The following is an 18,534-nucleotide window of genomic DNA, read 5'->3' as shown; positions in this document are numbered from 1 at the left end:
AAACGTAGTTTGGGAACTTAGGATCCTCAAACCCTGGAGGCTGATTGACATAGACCTCCTCGTTTATTACTCCATTAAGAAATGCACTCTTAACATCCATTTGAAACAGTTTAAAATTCATATAAGATGCATATGCACATAAAATCCTAATTGCTTCTAGCCTTGCCATTGGGGCAAAGGTCTCACCATAGTCAATACCTTCTTGCTGACTGTAGCCTTGAGCTACAAGTCTTGCCTTGTTTCTGATCACGTTTCCTTGTTCATCCAGCTTGTTCCTGAAGACCCATCTTGTTCCAATGGTCTTCTGACTCCTTGGATGTGGTACTAGCTCCCATACATCATTCCTCCTGAATTGGTCGAGTTCCTCTTGCATAGCATTCATCCAGAATTCGTCATGCTCAGCTTCAGCAAAGTTCTTCGACTCTTGAACTGAGACAAAAGCAACATTACCGAGATACTTCCTGAGTTGGTTCCTTGTCATCAGGGTATTTCCAGCTGAGTCAAGAATTGCATTTTCTGAATGCCCTCTTGGGACTCTTATCTCCTTGGGTAGATTCGTGTCTTGTTCTATTCGTGTTTCAACATTCTCTGCAGAAGTAGTTTGTTCAGTGAAAACAATTTTAGGTTCACTCTTACTCTTGGTTAGCCGTTTTGTGAAGGACTCAGTAGCTGGTTCTTGATTGGCAGGTGCTGAGTTTGGTTCATCTTCAATCAGCGGCTGGTATCTTCCTGCAGGGTTAGTTTCATCGAATTGCACATGTATAAATTCTTCTAACACTTGGGTTCTCTTATTAAAAACTCTGTATGCTTTGCTGTTTGTTTAGTAGCCTAGAAAGATAGCCTCATCAGCTTTTGAATCAAATTTGGCTAAGCTATCTTTGGTATTTAAAATGAAACATCTACAGCCAAAGGCACGAAAGTATCCAATATTGGGCTTTAGTCCTTTCCAAAGTTCATAAGGGGTTTTCTTAAGTATAGGTCTAACTAGAGCCCTATTAAGAATATAGCACGCTGTGTTAACAGCTTCTCCCCAAAAATACTTTGGAAGCCTATGCTCATCCAGCATTGTCCTGGCTATTTCAACCAGAGTTATGTTCTTCCTTTCTACAACCCCATTTTGCTGAGGTGTTCTAGGAGCAGAAAAATTGTGGTCAATGCCGCTGGCTTCACAGAATTCAACAAACTTTTGGTTTTTGAATTCTCCACCGTTATCACTACGGATATGAGCTAATTTTAGGTCTTTCTCATTTTCAATTTTTCTAACCAAGTTTGAAAATGTCTCAAAGGTTTCATCCTTGCTGGTCAGCAGGATAACCCACGTATACCGAGAGAAGTCATCTACAATGACCAAGGAAAATCTTCTTCCACCCAGACTCAGCGGCTGGACTGGACCAAAGAGATCCAAGTGTAGTAACTCTAACGGACGTTTAGTTGAGACAATGTTTTACTATGAAAAGATTGTTTGGTTTGTTTTCCAGCTTGGCAAGCGTGGCATAGTTGACCTTTTTGAAATTTAAGTTCAGGAAGTCCCTCAACCAATTGCTTTCTTGCTAATTTGGCCAGGAGGTCCATGCTTACATGACCAAGTCTCCTGTGCCATAGCCAGGAATTTTCTTCCTTTGTGACTAAGCATACATTTTTTGAAAACTTCTTTTCTAAGTTCAGCATGAAGACATTGTCTATCCGAGGGGCAGTTAAAATTAACTCATTTGTTTTTCCCTCATATATTTTACATCCAGTATCATCAAATATAACTTTTCTCCCATTATCACATAGCTGAGCTACGCTGAGTAAGTTATATTTGAGTCCGTTGACTAGGGAGACGGATTCAATAGTGGGATTACCTCCAACGGTGTCTGATCCTACTATCTTACCCTTTCTGTTGTCTCCAAAACTTGCGCTTCCTCCTCATTTACGTTCAAACGTGATGAACTGAGTTTCATCACCCGTCATATGCCTTGAGCATGCGCTGTCAATATACCACATTTTTGACTTCTCGGCACATCTCAGGCTTACCTGCATTTTGATCAGTTTCCTTTAGGTACCCAATTCTTTTTAGGTCTTGACTTGTTAGGTTCAACAGGTAAAGCATCATATTTTATTTTGTGGCGGCATATATTGATAGTGTGGCCACTTTTTCCACAGAAGTCACAACTGACTTTCTGTTTAGGATTCTTTACTGACTTGTCAGCACCCCAGTGCTGAGCGTGCCAGCACACCTTAGTACTGAGTACAAAAGTCACACTAGACTTTTCGCTAGGGATTTCGTCTCTGCTGAGTACCTTGGTACCGAGTACCTTGATACTGAGTTCTCAGAGGAAAATTGTTTTTGTTTGGAACCTTTAATTGGTTCTGAATGGTTGTGACATCCTTCCTCAGTTTCTTTGAAACTGACTGGACTTCAGAGACAGACTCATGAATGGTTTTCATATTTTCATGCAAAACTGAGTTGTCTTGAAGAAGGTATCTGAGGTCACTTAGTTTGACATCTTCTACTTCATCACAGCGCCGGCTGAGTGCTTTAATCTTCTTGTTACACTTTTTGACAAGTGTATAGAGATCACTCAGGGCATTACCCATTTCATTTCTGAGTTGAGAGAGTGAGATTACCTCATTAGATTGCTCTTCATTATCTGACTCATCAGATTGGTCAGCATGCTCAGAAATGCATGGCTCAGCAAGTTCATCAGCCATGAAACATATCTTTGCTGACTCTGTGGCCTCAGCTTCAGTTGATGAAGAATCATCACTGTCACTCCATGTTGCCACCATTGCCTTCTTGCCATTCTTTTTGTCTTTCCTCAGCGTTGGGCAGCTTGACTTGATGTGTCCGGTTTGATGGCACTCAAAGCATGTAATGGGCTTTGAGCTATCCTTCTTGAATTTGCTGTCACTTGAGTCAGCCTTATATTTATCAAATTTTCTATAAGGCTTCTTGGAGTATTTGTCATTTCTTTTGAACAGACTCTTCATTTTTCTTGTAAACATTGCCATCTCCTCATCGTCAGTTGAGCCATCATCAGTTGAATCAGCTTTCATGACAAGTGACTTTTGCTTCTTATCTTCGGATTTTTCCTTCACCTCGAAATTCTTCATAGATATCTCATGAGTCAGCAGTGAGCCGATGAGTTCATCATATTTGTAGGTGGTTAAATCATGAGCTTCTTCAACGGCTGTCTTCTTGGCTTGCCAGTCCTTAGGAAGACTTCTGAGTATCTTCTTGACTTGTTCTTCCTCAGTGAAGATTTTTCCAAGTCTTTTGAGCTTATTTATGATGTTGGTGAATCTTGCATTCATTTCAGAAATCCCCTCATCATTGTTCATTTCGAACAGCTCATACAATCTCATTTGCTGGTTGACCTTGGACTCCTTCACCTTGTTGGTTCCTTCGTAGGTGACCTCCAGCTTCTTCCAGATCTCCTGTGCTGACTCACAACCTGATATTTTGTTGTATTCTGCAGCATCCAGCGCACAGTGAAGCATATTTATAGCCGAAGCATGATTTTGTAGCTTCTTGAGATCATCCTCTATCCATTCAACCTCAACTTTAACAACTGACTGGCCAGCAACAACTTTCACAGGTACAAACGAGCCTTGGACTATAGATAGCCAGGCACTCATGTTTGTAGCTTGAATGAAGTTCTTCATCCTATTCTTCCAAAAAGTATAGTTTGACCCGAAGAATAGGGGAGGCCTAGTAATGGACAGCCCCTCAGGCAATATCTGAGTTGTCTGGTTTCCAGGGAGAAACCGAGTGCTGTTTTCACCCATGGTATGGATCAACTCAAGGTTGTTAGACCTTTAGTAATGAGCTTTTAAGCTCTGATACCACTTGTTGGTCCCTTGTAAGGTTGCAAGTATAGTTCCAAAGGGGGGGGGTTAGGAACTATTTGACCTTTTTGAATGATTAGGGCAAACTTCTTTTTCTTAAGAAAAGATTATATGATAGCGGCGCTGAGCAATCAGCAAGACACTGGCTTAGTCAACTAGTGACTAGGTCAATTTCGTTGCTTAAGTCAGGAAATAGCACTTAGAGTCTATTCCTGAACTAATTCGTTTGCAGCGCACAACTCAGCTTGACCTCTTTTACTTGGTCAGTTTTAGTTTGTTTTAAGCAAGCAATATGTTAAGGAGTTAAGGGTTAGAAATACTTCACTTAGTGGAGTTATCCAGGTTCGGCTTCTTCTAAGCCTACGTCCTGTCCCCAGAACACGTTCCGAGATTTCCAATTCACTACTGAGCTCTTTAAAGGTAGAGACTCGAAAACCCTTTACAAATCAAAAGCTGAGTATAACAAGAGTACCTTCCTCTATACCTCTACTCACGTCTATTCTAATTCACTAAGTACTTAAAACCGAGTACTCAGCTTCTCCTTTCTAATTCTAGAAATGATTAAGATTTGTCCTAAACAACAATTGCTAGAACACCTTAGATGATTGAAGATCAATCACTCTAGATTTTTACACAGATATGAAATTGTTGTGTAAGATTTGCTTTGCTTTTGGATGCAGAACTTTTGTATGCGTTTGGTCAGCGTAACAACTTTTTGCTCAAAGTTCTGTATCTAATAAGAATTCCGAATGCTCTATTTATAGAGAGCTGTGAGAGCTTCTGGTTATTTCGAATTTCGAAATAACCGTTGGAGGGAAACGGCTCTATGTCGCTTTCACTCAGTCTGTTCAGCAGTTCTCTTTAGCCAATCAGATTCCAGCATCTTCTGTTCTTCGGTCAGTGTGGCAGTATGTTCCTCCAAATCGGGTAATGTCAAACAGACAGCTTCCTGCGTCTTCTGTTCTTTACCAATAGAGGAAATACTTGGTCTGGAAGTTGTCTCGTGCTCAGCAGCTTCTAACCGAAGTTGTCTACGTGGATCTTCTGGATCCTTCTTTGCTCAGCTGCGTTTCAATACTCAACGGCAGCGTTTTGTAATACGCGGGCTGAGTGGCCTTGGCCTTGTTTGACTTGGGCTTTGACTTCCATATAGGGCTTGGGCCTTATGATCTTTATGTCTTATATAATTATAAACTCAACATTGGACAAACACATTAGTAGCAATAAATCAAAGCATTTAAACTTAATGTGTTATAGAATATTTAATTATACTTAAATAATTTTGTCAAATCAAAATCTTGTGGAAAGGTGTTTCAACATATCATCCTTGTCATATACTTGCCTTGGCTAGTTTAGATGGTCGTATCCACCTCTAGGAACGCCTCTGCCTCTTTGACCTATCACATTTGTTGCATACTCATGGTCCTTCCTTCCCATATAATAGAAGTTCCCCCTTTTAGGCTCAAAGTTAACCCATCCATGATCAAAGTCACCTTTTTCAATGTAGATCTCCTCATCCTTACTATCTTCAACATCAAACAAGTACTGGGTTGTGTTACCTCACGATTCATGGGGTGTTCGAGATTCTCCATAAAGCGTCAAACTTGATGCGGTGGGACTACTCCAGTAGACACCACGTTAGCTCCTATTATCGGATGTGGGGGGTTGTTGGACATTCTCTGCTCCTATTTACTCAAGGGTGGAGCCGGGGGGGGGGGGGGGGGAGCCCCCCCAAAGCCCTGGGCTGGCTCCATCCCTGTGTGCTTTGTACATGCATATAGGTGCAAAATTGAAAACTTGACTTCATGAAGAAGAGATTGTAGCCAAAGTAATTCTGTTCTAGAGGAACAAACAATTGTAGGCTGTTTCATTATGTGCCAAATAATGAGATTATGGCCAAGATAAATGCAATAAATACGCGTGGAGCGACAGTTATCTGGACACCCACCCCTAATCATTGTCAGAGTAACAATGTACACATGTATCTTTATTAGAGAATAAAATAACACCATCAGATCCTAGGTAGTAGAATAAAATACATAGGTGTTTTAGATAAACCACAAGGATAAAAAGGTGGAGCACACTGACATGTATCCTTATCACGCCCCTTCAAGTTTAGCACAAAGAAGAATGAGAGTCAACTTCGATCTTAAATCTTGGAATCTACCAGGCGATAAAGCCTTTGTGAGGATATCAGCTAACTGAATTTGAGAGAAAATGTCTGACGTACAGCTTAGGCGGGACACAAAGTCAGGAACAAAATGAAAATCAATTTTAATATGTTCATTCGCAATATTATTCGGTAGTATCAGAGGGTTGAGTGTTTTTGAAGGTAGTTCAATTATTTGGGGGAGAGACAAAAATAGTAAGATAATTATTTTGAGTATTTTCGGGAAACACCGGAGTGATACTATTTTTGTTTTATCCCATTGTAACTCTAGAAAATTTGTAGAGAACACCCTCTTATACATTTCATAAATTCAATAAAATTGTATTATTGCTTCCGCTAAATTATCACAATCCAGAAAAATTCCCAACATACAATTTGTATAAAGAAAGATTTTGCTCAAACTTGTGTTGAAATTGTCGAGTTGAAACGACACACGATGACAAACATTCAATGCACGAATCGAAGAACAAAGCCTTTTTCTTGTAATTAAAGATGGCAGGCTTGTGGAGGCCTGGGAGAGGAGTTACTATACTGGAGGTAATGCCTAATCTGTATTGTATAGAATTTTATCATGTGGTGGATAAGGCAAGAATTGTAGCAGGAGGGCCTTGGACTTTTGATAACTTTGTCCTGGTAATGAATGACTGGCCTGAAGGAGTTAAATTGGAGGAGGTTGAGTTACATATGATGGCTATATGGGTACAGGTGTATGACCTGCCATATGGAGCGAGGAATGAAACCGTTGGAAAACAGATAGGTGATTTTCTGGGGGAATTTATGGAATGGGATGCAAAGAACAAGAATGGATGGATGAACTCAATGCTGAGAATTAGAGCCCGGGTTGATGTAAGGAACCTCTTAAACGCTGCAAAAAGATTTGTAAACAAAACGCTGAAGCCTCGTTTATCAAATTTAAATATGAGAGAATTGGTACGTTTTGCTATCTTTGTGGAGTTCTTGGGCATGCCGAGAGATACTGTGAGAGACAGTTTGAGGAGAACAATCAGGAATTACCGAGAGAGTGGGGCTCAATGTTAAAAGCGCCAATAAGAAGAGGGGGAGACCAAAGTGGTGCTAGGTGGCTAAGGGAACCAGGGGACCAAAATAATGATCCAAATATGAAGGGATGCATAAATAGAGGAATGAGGGGACAAGGTGGGAGATGGATTGGAGAGGGAAATATATTTGTTAGAGGGAGGAGCTCTTTTATGAATGAAGAAACAAGTAGAGGGAGGGGCTGGAATGGAAATGAAGAAGGAAGGGGTATTGGGGAGAGGAAGGATGGAGAAGTAGGGGAGGGAGAGGTGGATACAGTAATGGAAAGTGAATAAGAGGTGGATACAGTAATGGAAAGTGAAGAAGAGGTGGCGATGAGGATTCTGGAGGATAGGAAAAGGCGAAGAGGGGAAAATGAAAGAGACGGAAAATCAAAGGCAGGGAAAGAGGTAAATATGGGGCAACAGGATAGCAAAACACAATTGGAGGAATCTATTTCTAAATTGGATAAGGATTTCTCTGTCATTGAAGGAACGGCGAGACCTGAGAATCAGGTCCGCCGGTTGGAATGATCTGCATAAGTTGGAACTGTCGAGGGTTGGGGAACACTCGTGCAGTTCAGGCTTTGGGGGATATGGTAAGATCGTATCAACCAAAAATTCTGTTCCTGATCGAGACTTTGGTGGATCAAAGTCGATTACTAAAAATACGTAAGAAGTTGAAGTTTGAAGGTTGTGTGGGAGTTGATAGTAGAGGACATAGTGGGGCACTAGCAATTATGTGGAAAGCTGATACCAATCTTCAACTGAATAGGTACTCTGACAGACATATTGATGTGACAATTCGGGATGAAGTGAGAGGAGACTGGAGATGTGTGGGTTTTTATGGATATGCTGATAGGAGTTTACAGGTAGAGTCGTGGAATTTAATTGAAACAATTGCTGCAGAATCTGACCTGCCGTATTTGGTGATGGGTGATTTTAATTGCATTAGAGAGCAGAGTGAAAAGTTAGGGGGGTGACTTATCCTGAAAATTTAATGAGAAGGTTTAATAATGCTATTTAGGGATGTGGGTTGATGGAATTAAGACAGGGAGGGAGTCCGTATACATGGGAGAGAGGACGCGGTTCGTCAATGTGTGTAAGGGAAAAGCTTGATAGAATGTTTGGTTGTACGGATTGGATACGCAAGTTTCCAAGGTAACAATTGTTTAATTCCGTTTCTGATTACTCGGATCACTACCCGTTAGTGCTAAAGTTGGAAGAGGTGAATATTGGAAGGAAGAATGGAAGATTCAGATTTGAACAGGCGTGGTTACAAGAAGTGGATTTTTCAGAAATGGTTTGGAAAATTTGGGTAGAAAATGTGAATAAGAATGTTCCCGACCGACTTAATAGCTGTGCAATTGCAATGGAGAAATTCGGTAAGAATTGTAAGAGCAGGTACAGAAGTAGAATTGAATTTCTAAAGAGACAATTAGGTCGTTTGCGAGATAGAACGGATGCGGGAGTTGAAAACAGAGTAAGAGAAATTCAAAGACAGTTAAGCATTGTGCTAGAGCAGGAAGAAGCGTTTTGGAGACAAAGAGCTAAACAATTCTGGTTGGTTGGAGGGGACCAAAACACGAAATTTTTCCATTCCTATGTTCAAGTGAGGAAAAAACAATGATTGTATCTTTGGAGAATGAGGTAGGTGGTCTACTTGAGGAGCAAGGGGAAATATGTAAGCATGTAAAGGAGTACTTCCAAAAAGCTTATGAGCAAGGGGTCGATTGTAATTTAGATACCGTTGAGGTGTTATCTCCGAGGGTCTCGGATAGAGACAATCTGAACCTTAGTAAGCCATTCACTGTGGAAGAGTTCAAGAGGGCAATTTTTCAAATGCATCCTGATAAATCTCCGGGACCTGATGGCCTTAGCCCGGGATTTTTTCAACACTTCTGGCCATTGATTGGTGAGAAAATCTTTGAAGTGTGTAGAGGTTGGCTTGAGAGACAGGAATTTCCGGCGAATTTGAATGACACGGTCGTTGTGTTGATACCAAAGGTAGAGGATCCTAGAAAGATGACGGATTTTAGACTCATTTCGCTGTGTAATGTGCTGTACAAAATTATATCAAAGGTCTTGGCGAACAGGTTAAAGTTAATTCTTCCTAAGCTGATTAGTGAAAGTCAATCCGCTTTTGTACCAGGGAGGTCGATTATTGATAGTGTACAAGTGGCTTTTGAATCTATTCATTATATGAAAAGGAAGAATCGGGGTGACCAGGGCAATGTAGCGCTAAAGATTGACATTAGCAAAGCTTATGATAGAGTAAACTGGGTTTTCTTGGAAGCTGTTTTGAAAGGTCTGGGGTTTGGAGAGGTGTGGATCAAGTGGATTATGCTGTGTGTGACTTCAGTATTGTACTCAATTGCGGTAAATAAAGACATGGTTGGGCCAGTGGACCCGAAAAGAGGATTAAGGCAAGGGGATCTGTTGTCTCCATATCTGTTTATTCTGTGTGCTGAAGTGTTGTCACAAATGATTTACAAGGCAGAGAGAGGGGTTAATTAGAGGGTGCAGGGTGTGCAGAGGAGCGCCAGTTGTTTCTCATTTATTTTTTTTGCAGATGATAGCTTCCTGTTCTTTGGGGCGTCGGCTGAGGAAGCAGAAGTGATAATGAAAATTCTGAAAGAATATGAGAAAGCTTCTGGTCAAGCAATCAATATGAACAAATCAGGTATATTTTTTTAGCACTAATGTTTCTCAGTGGGAGAGGGATGAAATAAGTAATTTGTTGGGAGTTTGGGCTCCTCTTAATACGGGTAGATATCTAGGACTGCCCTCGTTGATTGGGAGATCAAAGAGGAGTGTTTTTACGTTTCTGTTGGATAGATTGAGGAATAGGTTTAATAGTTGGAGCTTTAAATTCTTGTCTAATGCGGGTAAGGATGTGTTACTTAAAACGGTTGCGCAGGCCTTACCCACGTTTTGTATGAGTACGTTCTTGTTGCCAAAATCTATTTGTGACGAGCTCCAGAAAATGATGAACTCATTTTGGTGGGGTAAGAAGGAAAATGGGAGAAGGAACATGCATTGGTTTGGTTGGGAGAATTTGTGTAATAATAAAAGGAATGGTGGCTTGGGATATAGAGATCTGTTTATGTATAATTTGTCACTGCTGGGGAACAGGGATGAAAGTTTATTGTGAATCCGAATACTTAGTAGGCTCTTCAAAGCAAAATATTTTCCTTCTGACAACTTTTTAGATGCTAAACTAGGTAGCAATCCTAGTTTTATCTGGAAGGGTATTTGGAATTCAAGAGAGGTGTTGAAATTGGGTTTGAAGTGGGAGGTGGGGAATGGCGAGTTAATAAGAGTTTGGAAAGACCCATGGGTGGATAGGGGAAATCATTTTATTCTGGAGTCTAGGGGATTGGGTCAACTGGGTGAAATGAGGGTTATAGATTTGTTTGAGGAAGGGACAAGGGTGTGGGATAGAGGGAAACTTAACATGTTGTTGAATAGAGAGGAAGTGGAGGATATTGAAAGAATTATTATTCCTTTTAGAAATAGAGCTGATAGATTGGTGTGACAACATACAAAAAATGGTCTCTACTCGGCTAAATCGGGCTATAAGGCGTTAGAAAATCATAGGTGGGGAGATGATCAGGAGGTTGAGTGGAGCAAGTGTTGGGAACTAGAAATTCCACCAAAATTGAAGCGGTTTGTGTGGAAATTGTGCTCCAAGTGTTTGCCGTCTGCATTGCGAGCACGACACATCCTTGTGCCTGACAACTGTCTGATATGTGAAACGGAGACTGAAAACTGTTGGCATTCATTTAGTGTATGTCCGTTTGCGGTTCAATGTTGGCAGGAGGTGGGACTTGGGGTACCTGATGGAGATTTTGCAGATATGGTTAGTTGGTTTGATGAAAAATGTAAAATTGCTGATGAGGATTTTATAACGCAAGCGATCTGTGCTATGTTTGCTATTTGGCAAAATCGAAATGACATCCTTTGGGATAATCCCCGGAAGAATGCGACAATTAGAGTGGGAGGGATTATACAATTTATAATGGAATGGAAAGAGGCGAGGGAGAGGAAGAGAAGTGGCGAGGTTGTGAATTTGGATGCAGGAGGGACGGAAAGAAGGGTGGAGGAGATGAGTGGAGGGGTGTGTAGGAGAAGGGTGGGTGCTGATATAATTCTTGGTGGGTTGGCTAGGAGGGAGGTGGGCAAGAAAGAGGAGGGGAAAGGGAAGTAAGGAGAGTGCTGGGTAGAAATTGTAATGTTGTGAATTGGGTTGGAAATGCAAATTCTAATTTGCAATTTCAAAACGAGCAGGGTGGGATGAATATTATGCAGAGAAGAGAGGAAAATTTATATCAGCAGCACGGTGAAGGCATAAGGGAGGGTGGGGATAGAATTAATTTGGGGCGAGCATATTATTGGGAGAAACCAAGAAGTGGGTGGTTTAAATGCAATATTGATGGTGTAGTGTTTGTAGAGGAAGGGCAGAGTGGATGAGGGGCTGTGATTCGGGATGAGGAAGGAGAAATGCTGGCAGGGGCGAGTGGGATTTTTGCTGGAATTCGTAAGGCGCAGATGGTGGAAGCTTTGGCGTTACGGGAAACACTTCAATGGGTTAGTGATATGGAGATTGATACTCTTCAAATCGAAATGGATGCTAAATTGGTGGTGGATGAAATAAATGCGGATGTATATAATATCTCGAGAATTGGAGATGTGGTGGAAGATTGCAAGGAGCTTTTGAAAAATAAGACGTTTGTGGTGTCTTTTGTCCCAAGACTAGCGAATAGGGTTGCACATGTGGTTGCAAGGCGGGCTCTTTCCAATGCTAGTTTTTATTCTTTTGTTGATAAGCCGAGTTGGCTAATTGATGTATTGGACGATGATTTGATTCATTCATTAATATAATTCGTTAGTTTTTTCTCAAAAAAAAAAAAAAAGCGTTTTTTGAATGCATCTTTACAAATAATAATGAATTATTTTTAACACTTCTCTTAAATTATATCAAAATTAATTTTTGGGATTGCATATTTCTAATTTCAGGAACAAAATTACTCAGTGATAAAAAAAAATTAATTTCAAATAAAGTTATTGTCATAAAACTAAAAAACTAATTATTTGTGACAATTTTTTAAAAATTTCCACAAAATTAAGTTTTATGACAAATATAAATATATTTTCACATACATTATAGTTTTAATAAATAATTACAAATACTAATTGCAGAAACAAGTTTTAGATACAAATAAAAAAATCAGTACAGAATTAATAAATAACTTGAATATCACACAATTAAGTTTTGGGAGATTTATAAATTTGTTGTAACTTTTTTTGTATTTCTGTTACAATTTTAATCATAGTAGGAAAAGTATAATAACAAATACAGAATTGTTGTCACAAAATCATTAAATTACATAAGATAAAATGAATAAATTATCACAAAACTAATGTATATGACAACTATAAGAACTAAGTTTACAAGAGTTTTTGGAACAATCAATTTGTTGTTACGAATGGTGTCATTAAGATTACCATTCCAATCCCCTTTGTCTCTTTCATAACATTGTAGTCTCTTTAGCTTTGGTGTAGTTGGGACTTGTTTTGAGAAAAACTTGATGTTGGGACATTTCCATATAATTACTTGCGTCAAAGAGGGGAAGTTTAAGCTGCATTTTGCTGAGCAGAAGCTCACAAGGCTTGCCAAATCATTTAGTTCCAATCTCTGTAATCTGGTGAAGAAGATCGCTTCTTTCGATTCATCGTCTGTCGAAACAATTTCCGACACTTCACCACATTTGGTTATACTGATAATCTCTAATTTGTCAAAGGAATCTGAATAGAGCTGCTTGCTCCAAATCATCCTCAAATTATCCATTTTGATAACTTGCATTTTCTCCAAGTTGGGGAATGAAACCTGCATTATTGATCATGATGAGACCAAATCTATGTAATGTAGTACATGAAGATAATCTTTTTTACTTTTTGAGCCATCAATTATTTTTATGTAATATATAAATGAAAAAAGTATTTATTGGGGAAAAAATATAAGAAAATAAATAAAAAGGACAGATACTACCTTTTCATCAAAGAGAGCAGACGTTATTTGGAGTTCACTTGAACTTGAGGAATTGGAGACAAATGGCATTAGTTGAGGACAGTTTTCAATTTGCAGCTCTTTCAAGGAAGGGCATTCAAGCATACTACATATGCTGAATTGTGCAAGTTTTGGAAGATCTTTGAGCTTCAGGAAATCTATTTTTAGCAGTCTCATCATTTGTTCTTCATGTCCGTCCATGGCTATTACTTGTTCCATCATCCCACAGTTCGAAATCTCCACCTTTTTTAGATTTACGAGGCTTTCAGCTACCGATGATGAAAACAGAAATTTCAAATTCCTAAAACCATTTATAACCAAGCTTGTTAAACTTTGGCAATTCCACATCTTTTGAATGTCAATTGATGATAGCTTGAAGTCCTTCAGGCGAGGAAAACTAGCAACCTGTGGACAAAATGCATTGATAATGTTTAGTTTATTACTTTGTGATGATAATTTGGTAAATGACTGATAATTTGATAAATGACTGACCTTTGACTCAGCAATTGTATTAGTGATATTTAGTTGTGGACAAGCAGCTACGGTGACCTCTGTCAAGCAAGGACATTCCACAGAACCAATTCCGGAGTAGAAACAAGTTATGTTTGGCAAATTCTCGAAAAAAACACATTCCAGTAAAGGAAATGTGATAGTAGGAGCAATAGTTCCATCTGTTGATGCAGGTGGACTGATAATCTCTTCAATCATCTGACAACTTGTGACTTCTAAGTTCTTGAGTTGTACAAGGCCCAAACACATGGTAGGAGTTAATATATATCTCAAACTGCCGCAGTTGTGGAATGTCAACAATGTGAGGTTCTTGACGACCAACATATGTTTAGGAATACCATCCCACACATGCCTCAACTTCGGTAAATCAGTCAATTGAAACTCTTTTAAGTTGGATAAATATCCAAAGCTTCTATCAGCATTCAAATCAAATAATTCTTCTAATAAATCACAGTTTCTTATCTCAAGTTTTTCCAAAGCAATCAGGAAAGGCAGTAGATTGGATGGAATAGCAACTGACAGGAATGCACAATTATCCACCACTAATGAAGTCAGATTATAAAAGAAATTAACTGGAAGTTGAGAAAGCCTATTCCCTTTCAACTCAGGAAATTGCGAGAGTTCCAATTGCTGCATGCCATCGAAGCCAGCCTATAAGAAGATAAATGTGAAGTTAGCTAATGGTATTTGAAATTAATGTTTCATCAATTTTACATAAGAAAACGAAAAAAGTACATCGATCTAAAGCAACAGGCAAATGAATCAACAAATTGCAAGAGATCAAATTGGACGTTATCAATCAAAACTTACCATCTCTACATACAGTTGTTTTATAGTTGAGTTAAGGTCCCCAACCCAACGCCATTTATCTCTTTCTTTTGTTACGTATACTTTCTTTAGCTTTGGCACGGACAAGTTTCCCTGAGAGAAAAACTTCATCTTGGGGCACTGTGTTATGATTACTTCTGTCAGGGATGGGAATTTCACTGGGCAGTTTGCAAAGCTAAAGCAAACGAGGCTTTTTAAACAATGAAGTTTTAGACTTTCCAATTTGATGAGAGTAATTTCAGTTTGTACTTCATCTTCCTTGGTGGCTACAATTTCAGTTATCATATAGCATTCGCTGATGCTAATGGTTTTGAGGTGCACTAATAAGTTTGCAGCCGTAGATTCGAATAAGTTTACCAGTCCATCACAGTTGTACACCTCCAGCGTTTGAAGATTCTGGAAACAAGGAAAAGATGGTACCAAACTGATTAATCTATCGCAAGCTAGAACTTGAAGAGTGTCAAGATTTTGAAGAGCTTGTTTGTGCTGGGATCCTTGATTCCATATGCGCCTCAGTTTAGTTAGAGCATTCAATTTCAGTTTAGTTAGAGCATTCAGTTTAGTTTGATCATCACCAGCAAGCCCACCGGGAAAAAGCTCTACAAAATGACTGCAGCTCACGTATAGTTTTTTAATATTCTGAAATCTATGGAGGAATTCAAATGGAAAATATGATGATTCTTCATAGAATCTTTCGAGTTCAAGTACTTCCAATTTGTGAAAGAGATGTGTGGGCAAGTGGCCTTCTTTAATCATCCTGATATCCTTGTAAGTCAGCGTCATTTTCTTCAAGTTGGGTACCAGCTGCCAAAATCAGCTAATTAGTATCAATATCTACAGCAATGATATAATAATAAATAAAAACCTGCCAAAGAGAAAACATTAAACTGGTATATAACTAATGCTACTTTATTTATAGATAACAATATATATTAATTAGAATCAAATGAAAGTAATGAACTGTTTCTACATTAATATATATGTTAATATGAGCAGTATATTAGTATACCTGAGCGAAAGAGAAAAGCGGTTGGACTTCGGCTTTGCTCGTCACATGCGTTTCTTGCAAGTTTGGAGATTCTAAAGCAAAGACATCCAATTTTTCACATCTATGGACCCACAAAGTTTCTAGTACGGGGCATTCTAAAGTATGAGCTCCAGGATAGAAATTCCTCAATTCATATAATCTCCAAAGTTCAATGAACTTTAGCTTAGGAAAAGAGAAGGTTGGAGATGTTTCTAATCCCTCAACAATAACTTCCACCATCGCACAATCAGTTAAGCAGAGCACTTCGAGTTGTAGAAGATCTGTAGCTATTGGAGCTGGAAACAAACTCTTCAAACAAGGACAACGCTTAGCAGTCACCGAACGCAAGTTGTTCCAGGACACAGTCTCCATTCCATAGGCATCTCCATTCCAAACACTCTTCAACATCGGCAGGTCTTGCACGTTCAAAGTTCTTAAGGCTACAACAAGTCTTTCTTCCACTTGCATCAGTCCTTCCATATCAAACACTTGTTTCATTAAGTCGCAATGTTTTACAACCAGAGTCTCTAGATTCCTCAATCCTCTGATCAACATATTTGATGGAAATAATTGTAACAGCTCTTTGGCATGTTCAACCTTCAACACTTTCAATTTGTCAAAGGAACCAGCTGCTAGGAATTCATTTTTCCATATCATCCCCAGTCTATGCATGTGGAATATTTGCAATTCCTCCAACTTAGGAAACGAAACCTAAAACATACAAATCCAGTTATTCTGACAATTATAGATGAGAAAGATAAGGCTCAACTGCATCAAAGAGAATTACTCAGAATTAGCCAAAAATTAAAAGAAAATTACCTTTTCATCAAAGAGAGTCGTGATACCCACATCATTGCGCATAGAACTAGAGACAAATGTCTGTAAATAAGGGCAACTCTCTACCCGTAAAACATTCAATAAAGGACACCGAATTAAATTCCCGGAGCAAAATCTTTCCAATTTTGAAAGATGTTTGAGCTTTAGAAGGTCTAGCTTCGGGAACAAAATTTCTTCTTCCAATTCTTCTGTAACTATTACTTCTCTCATGGAACTGCAGTTACTTATCTCAAGCTTTTCCAGTTGTGCGAGATTTTTTACCATGGATGACGTAAATATATAGCCTAAATTCCAACAGCCATCCACGATTAAGCTTCTCAAGTTTTTAGTGCATGGAGATACATCTCTAAGTTGGTTAGACCATATATTCTTCACACTAGTCAATAGCAACATTAGATTTATCAAATTGGGAAATTCAATCTGCAAACAGAATCACAATCTTTGTCTTGTTCTTTTAAATACAAAAGAGTTTGCCACAAATATATAAATAATTATTAGAAGGAAATGAAAGGACAAAACAGATCATTAGCTACTGGAGATTCATCTCTGAAAGTGAAAACAAAAGTCAGAAGACTTAATGTCGTATAGGGAAAAAGGGCCATAACAGATGAAGTATATTATATAACTAGTCAGACAGTAAATTCTGCAAGTCACTAGTTCATCCAAAATACCAATTTCATACACTTTAGCTGGCCTTTTCTAAATTTACAATACTAGGGCATGTATAAATGACAATAGTGCCATATTAATTGACTTATTAGAAAAAACAGATTTGGATGTATATTATAAATTCATTGACATATTTATCATGCATGTAGAACACAAGTGAGACAAAATATATATCCTACATTCAATATGCACAAGATAACTATCATACCTTTTCATTAAAAAGCCCCAAGGGAGTTTCTAGCTCGTCTCCTGAAATGATCTCCCCACTTGCTATTGTTGGCTTCTGCATTCTCTGCACTTGGGAGCAGAAGCTTGCGAAATGAGGAAGATGATCCAGCGTCAGTGTTCGCAAATGTTCCAACTTAATTGCTTCATCTTCTCCATCATCACCCTCATCATTTCCAACAATCATTTTGATAATCTTGCAGCTACTAACATCAATTTCTTCTAGCTTTTCGAGACCTTTGAACATGGAGAACGAAAAGAGATTCCTCAATAAGCTGCAATTCCCCACCTTTATCCTTCTTAAACTTCCAAAGGACCTCATTTTTAATGGAGCATTACAAATCGTCTTCAGTTTATTCAAATTGTTCACATGTAACGACTCCAAGCTGGGAAAAGCAGTGACAAGGCCCATCCTTCTCCAGTCAATGATATATTGAATGTCTAGACTGTTTTGAATGAGCAGATGTTTCAACTGAGGAAAACCCTCCCCATCTAAGTTGTCAAGCACATTCTCCATACCCTTTAAGTCATCGAGATACAAATCTTCAGTTCGCGTCAAGAAACCTTTCACCCTTTCCAAATGATAGCTTGTATTGAGGTTAAGCTTTAACGTTCTTGAAGTTTTATATTCAACATTCCAGTCCCACTCCTCTCCAATAAGTATCTTAAAATCTTCCAATTGTTTTACAGGTAGATTTTTTGGCAACATCTTTGCATCCATTATATGCATGTGCACACTAACAAGCTTGGCATTCTGTTCTATTTCAGTCAAGTTGGCATTCACTCGCTTTCCATTGTTTGCTTCATTGTCCTCCCAATTTACGAAGCTGTTTTCCAAGTACAACTCCTCCAGTTGGGTCAAGCATGAAAGTACATTTGGCTCAATTACTTCCAGCTTTGAACAGCCCTTCAAATCTAGAAGTTTCAAATGAGTCAAATTACCAATTTCTCTTGGCAAACAAACGATAGTACAGTTTACAAGGCTAAGAACCTGTAGTTTCTTAAGCTCCCCAATTAGAGTTACATCTTCCAAGATACAAGAATCCAGACACAATGTTTGAAGGTCTTTAAGGAACTGAAGTGACAAAGGCAATGTGGAAAAACATGCATTCCTCATATTCAAGACTCTGAGCCCTTTCATGCCTGCAAAAAAATTGTCCCCAATTTCCAGTGATAAATCCCCATTGTTTAGTAGAAAAAACCTGAGTCTGGGACAATTCAAAACTCCAGAAAGCTGAGGAATTTTGCCGTCAGTCAACACAATCACCATGCAATTTTCCAATGTATCATCATCTGGCCAAGTGCTCATTCTATTGCCGGTGATGACAGGCTG

General features: G+C 38.9%; 1 protein-coding gene across 2 annotated transcripts; it reads right to left on the bottom strand.

Moving 5' to 3' along the window:
- Window positions 1-12,295: 12,295 nt before the first annotated feature.
- Window positions 12,296-17,327, bottom strand: LOC136206421 (uncharacterized). 2 transcript variants are annotated; one of them, XM_065997470.1, is made up of 7 exons: window positions 17,185-17,327; window positions 16,290-16,683; window positions 15,453-16,181; window positions 14,426-15,247; window positions 13,598-14,266; window positions 13,088-13,510; window positions 12,296-12,925 (listed from the first exon to the last, which is right to left on the bottom strand). In XM_065997470.1, the coding sequence occupies exons 1-7, from the start codon at window positions 17,190-17,192 to the stop codon at window positions 12,422-12,424; spliced, it is 3,549 nt and encodes a 1,182-aa protein (XP_065853542.1). In that variant the 5' UTR covers window positions 17,193-17,327; the 3' UTR covers window positions 12,296-12,421. The 2 variants fall into 2 exon arrangements, with proteins under 2 accessions (XP_065853542.1, XP_065853543.1); XM_065997471.1 differs by having other exon boundaries at window positions 16,290-16,591; window positions 17,185-17,320.
- Between the last annotated feature and the right edge of the window lie 1,207 nt (window positions 17,328-18,534).

The sequence above is a fragment of the Euphorbia lathyris genome, chromosome 9 (genome assembly GCF_963576675.1).
Source record: "Euphorbia lathyris chromosome 9, ddEupLath1.1, whole genome shotgun sequence".
NCBI lineage: Eukaryota > Viridiplantae > Streptophyta > Magnoliopsida > Malpighiales > Euphorbiaceae > Euphorbia > Euphorbia lathyris.
This window is presented reverse-complemented; position numbering and strand designations above follow the sequence as displayed.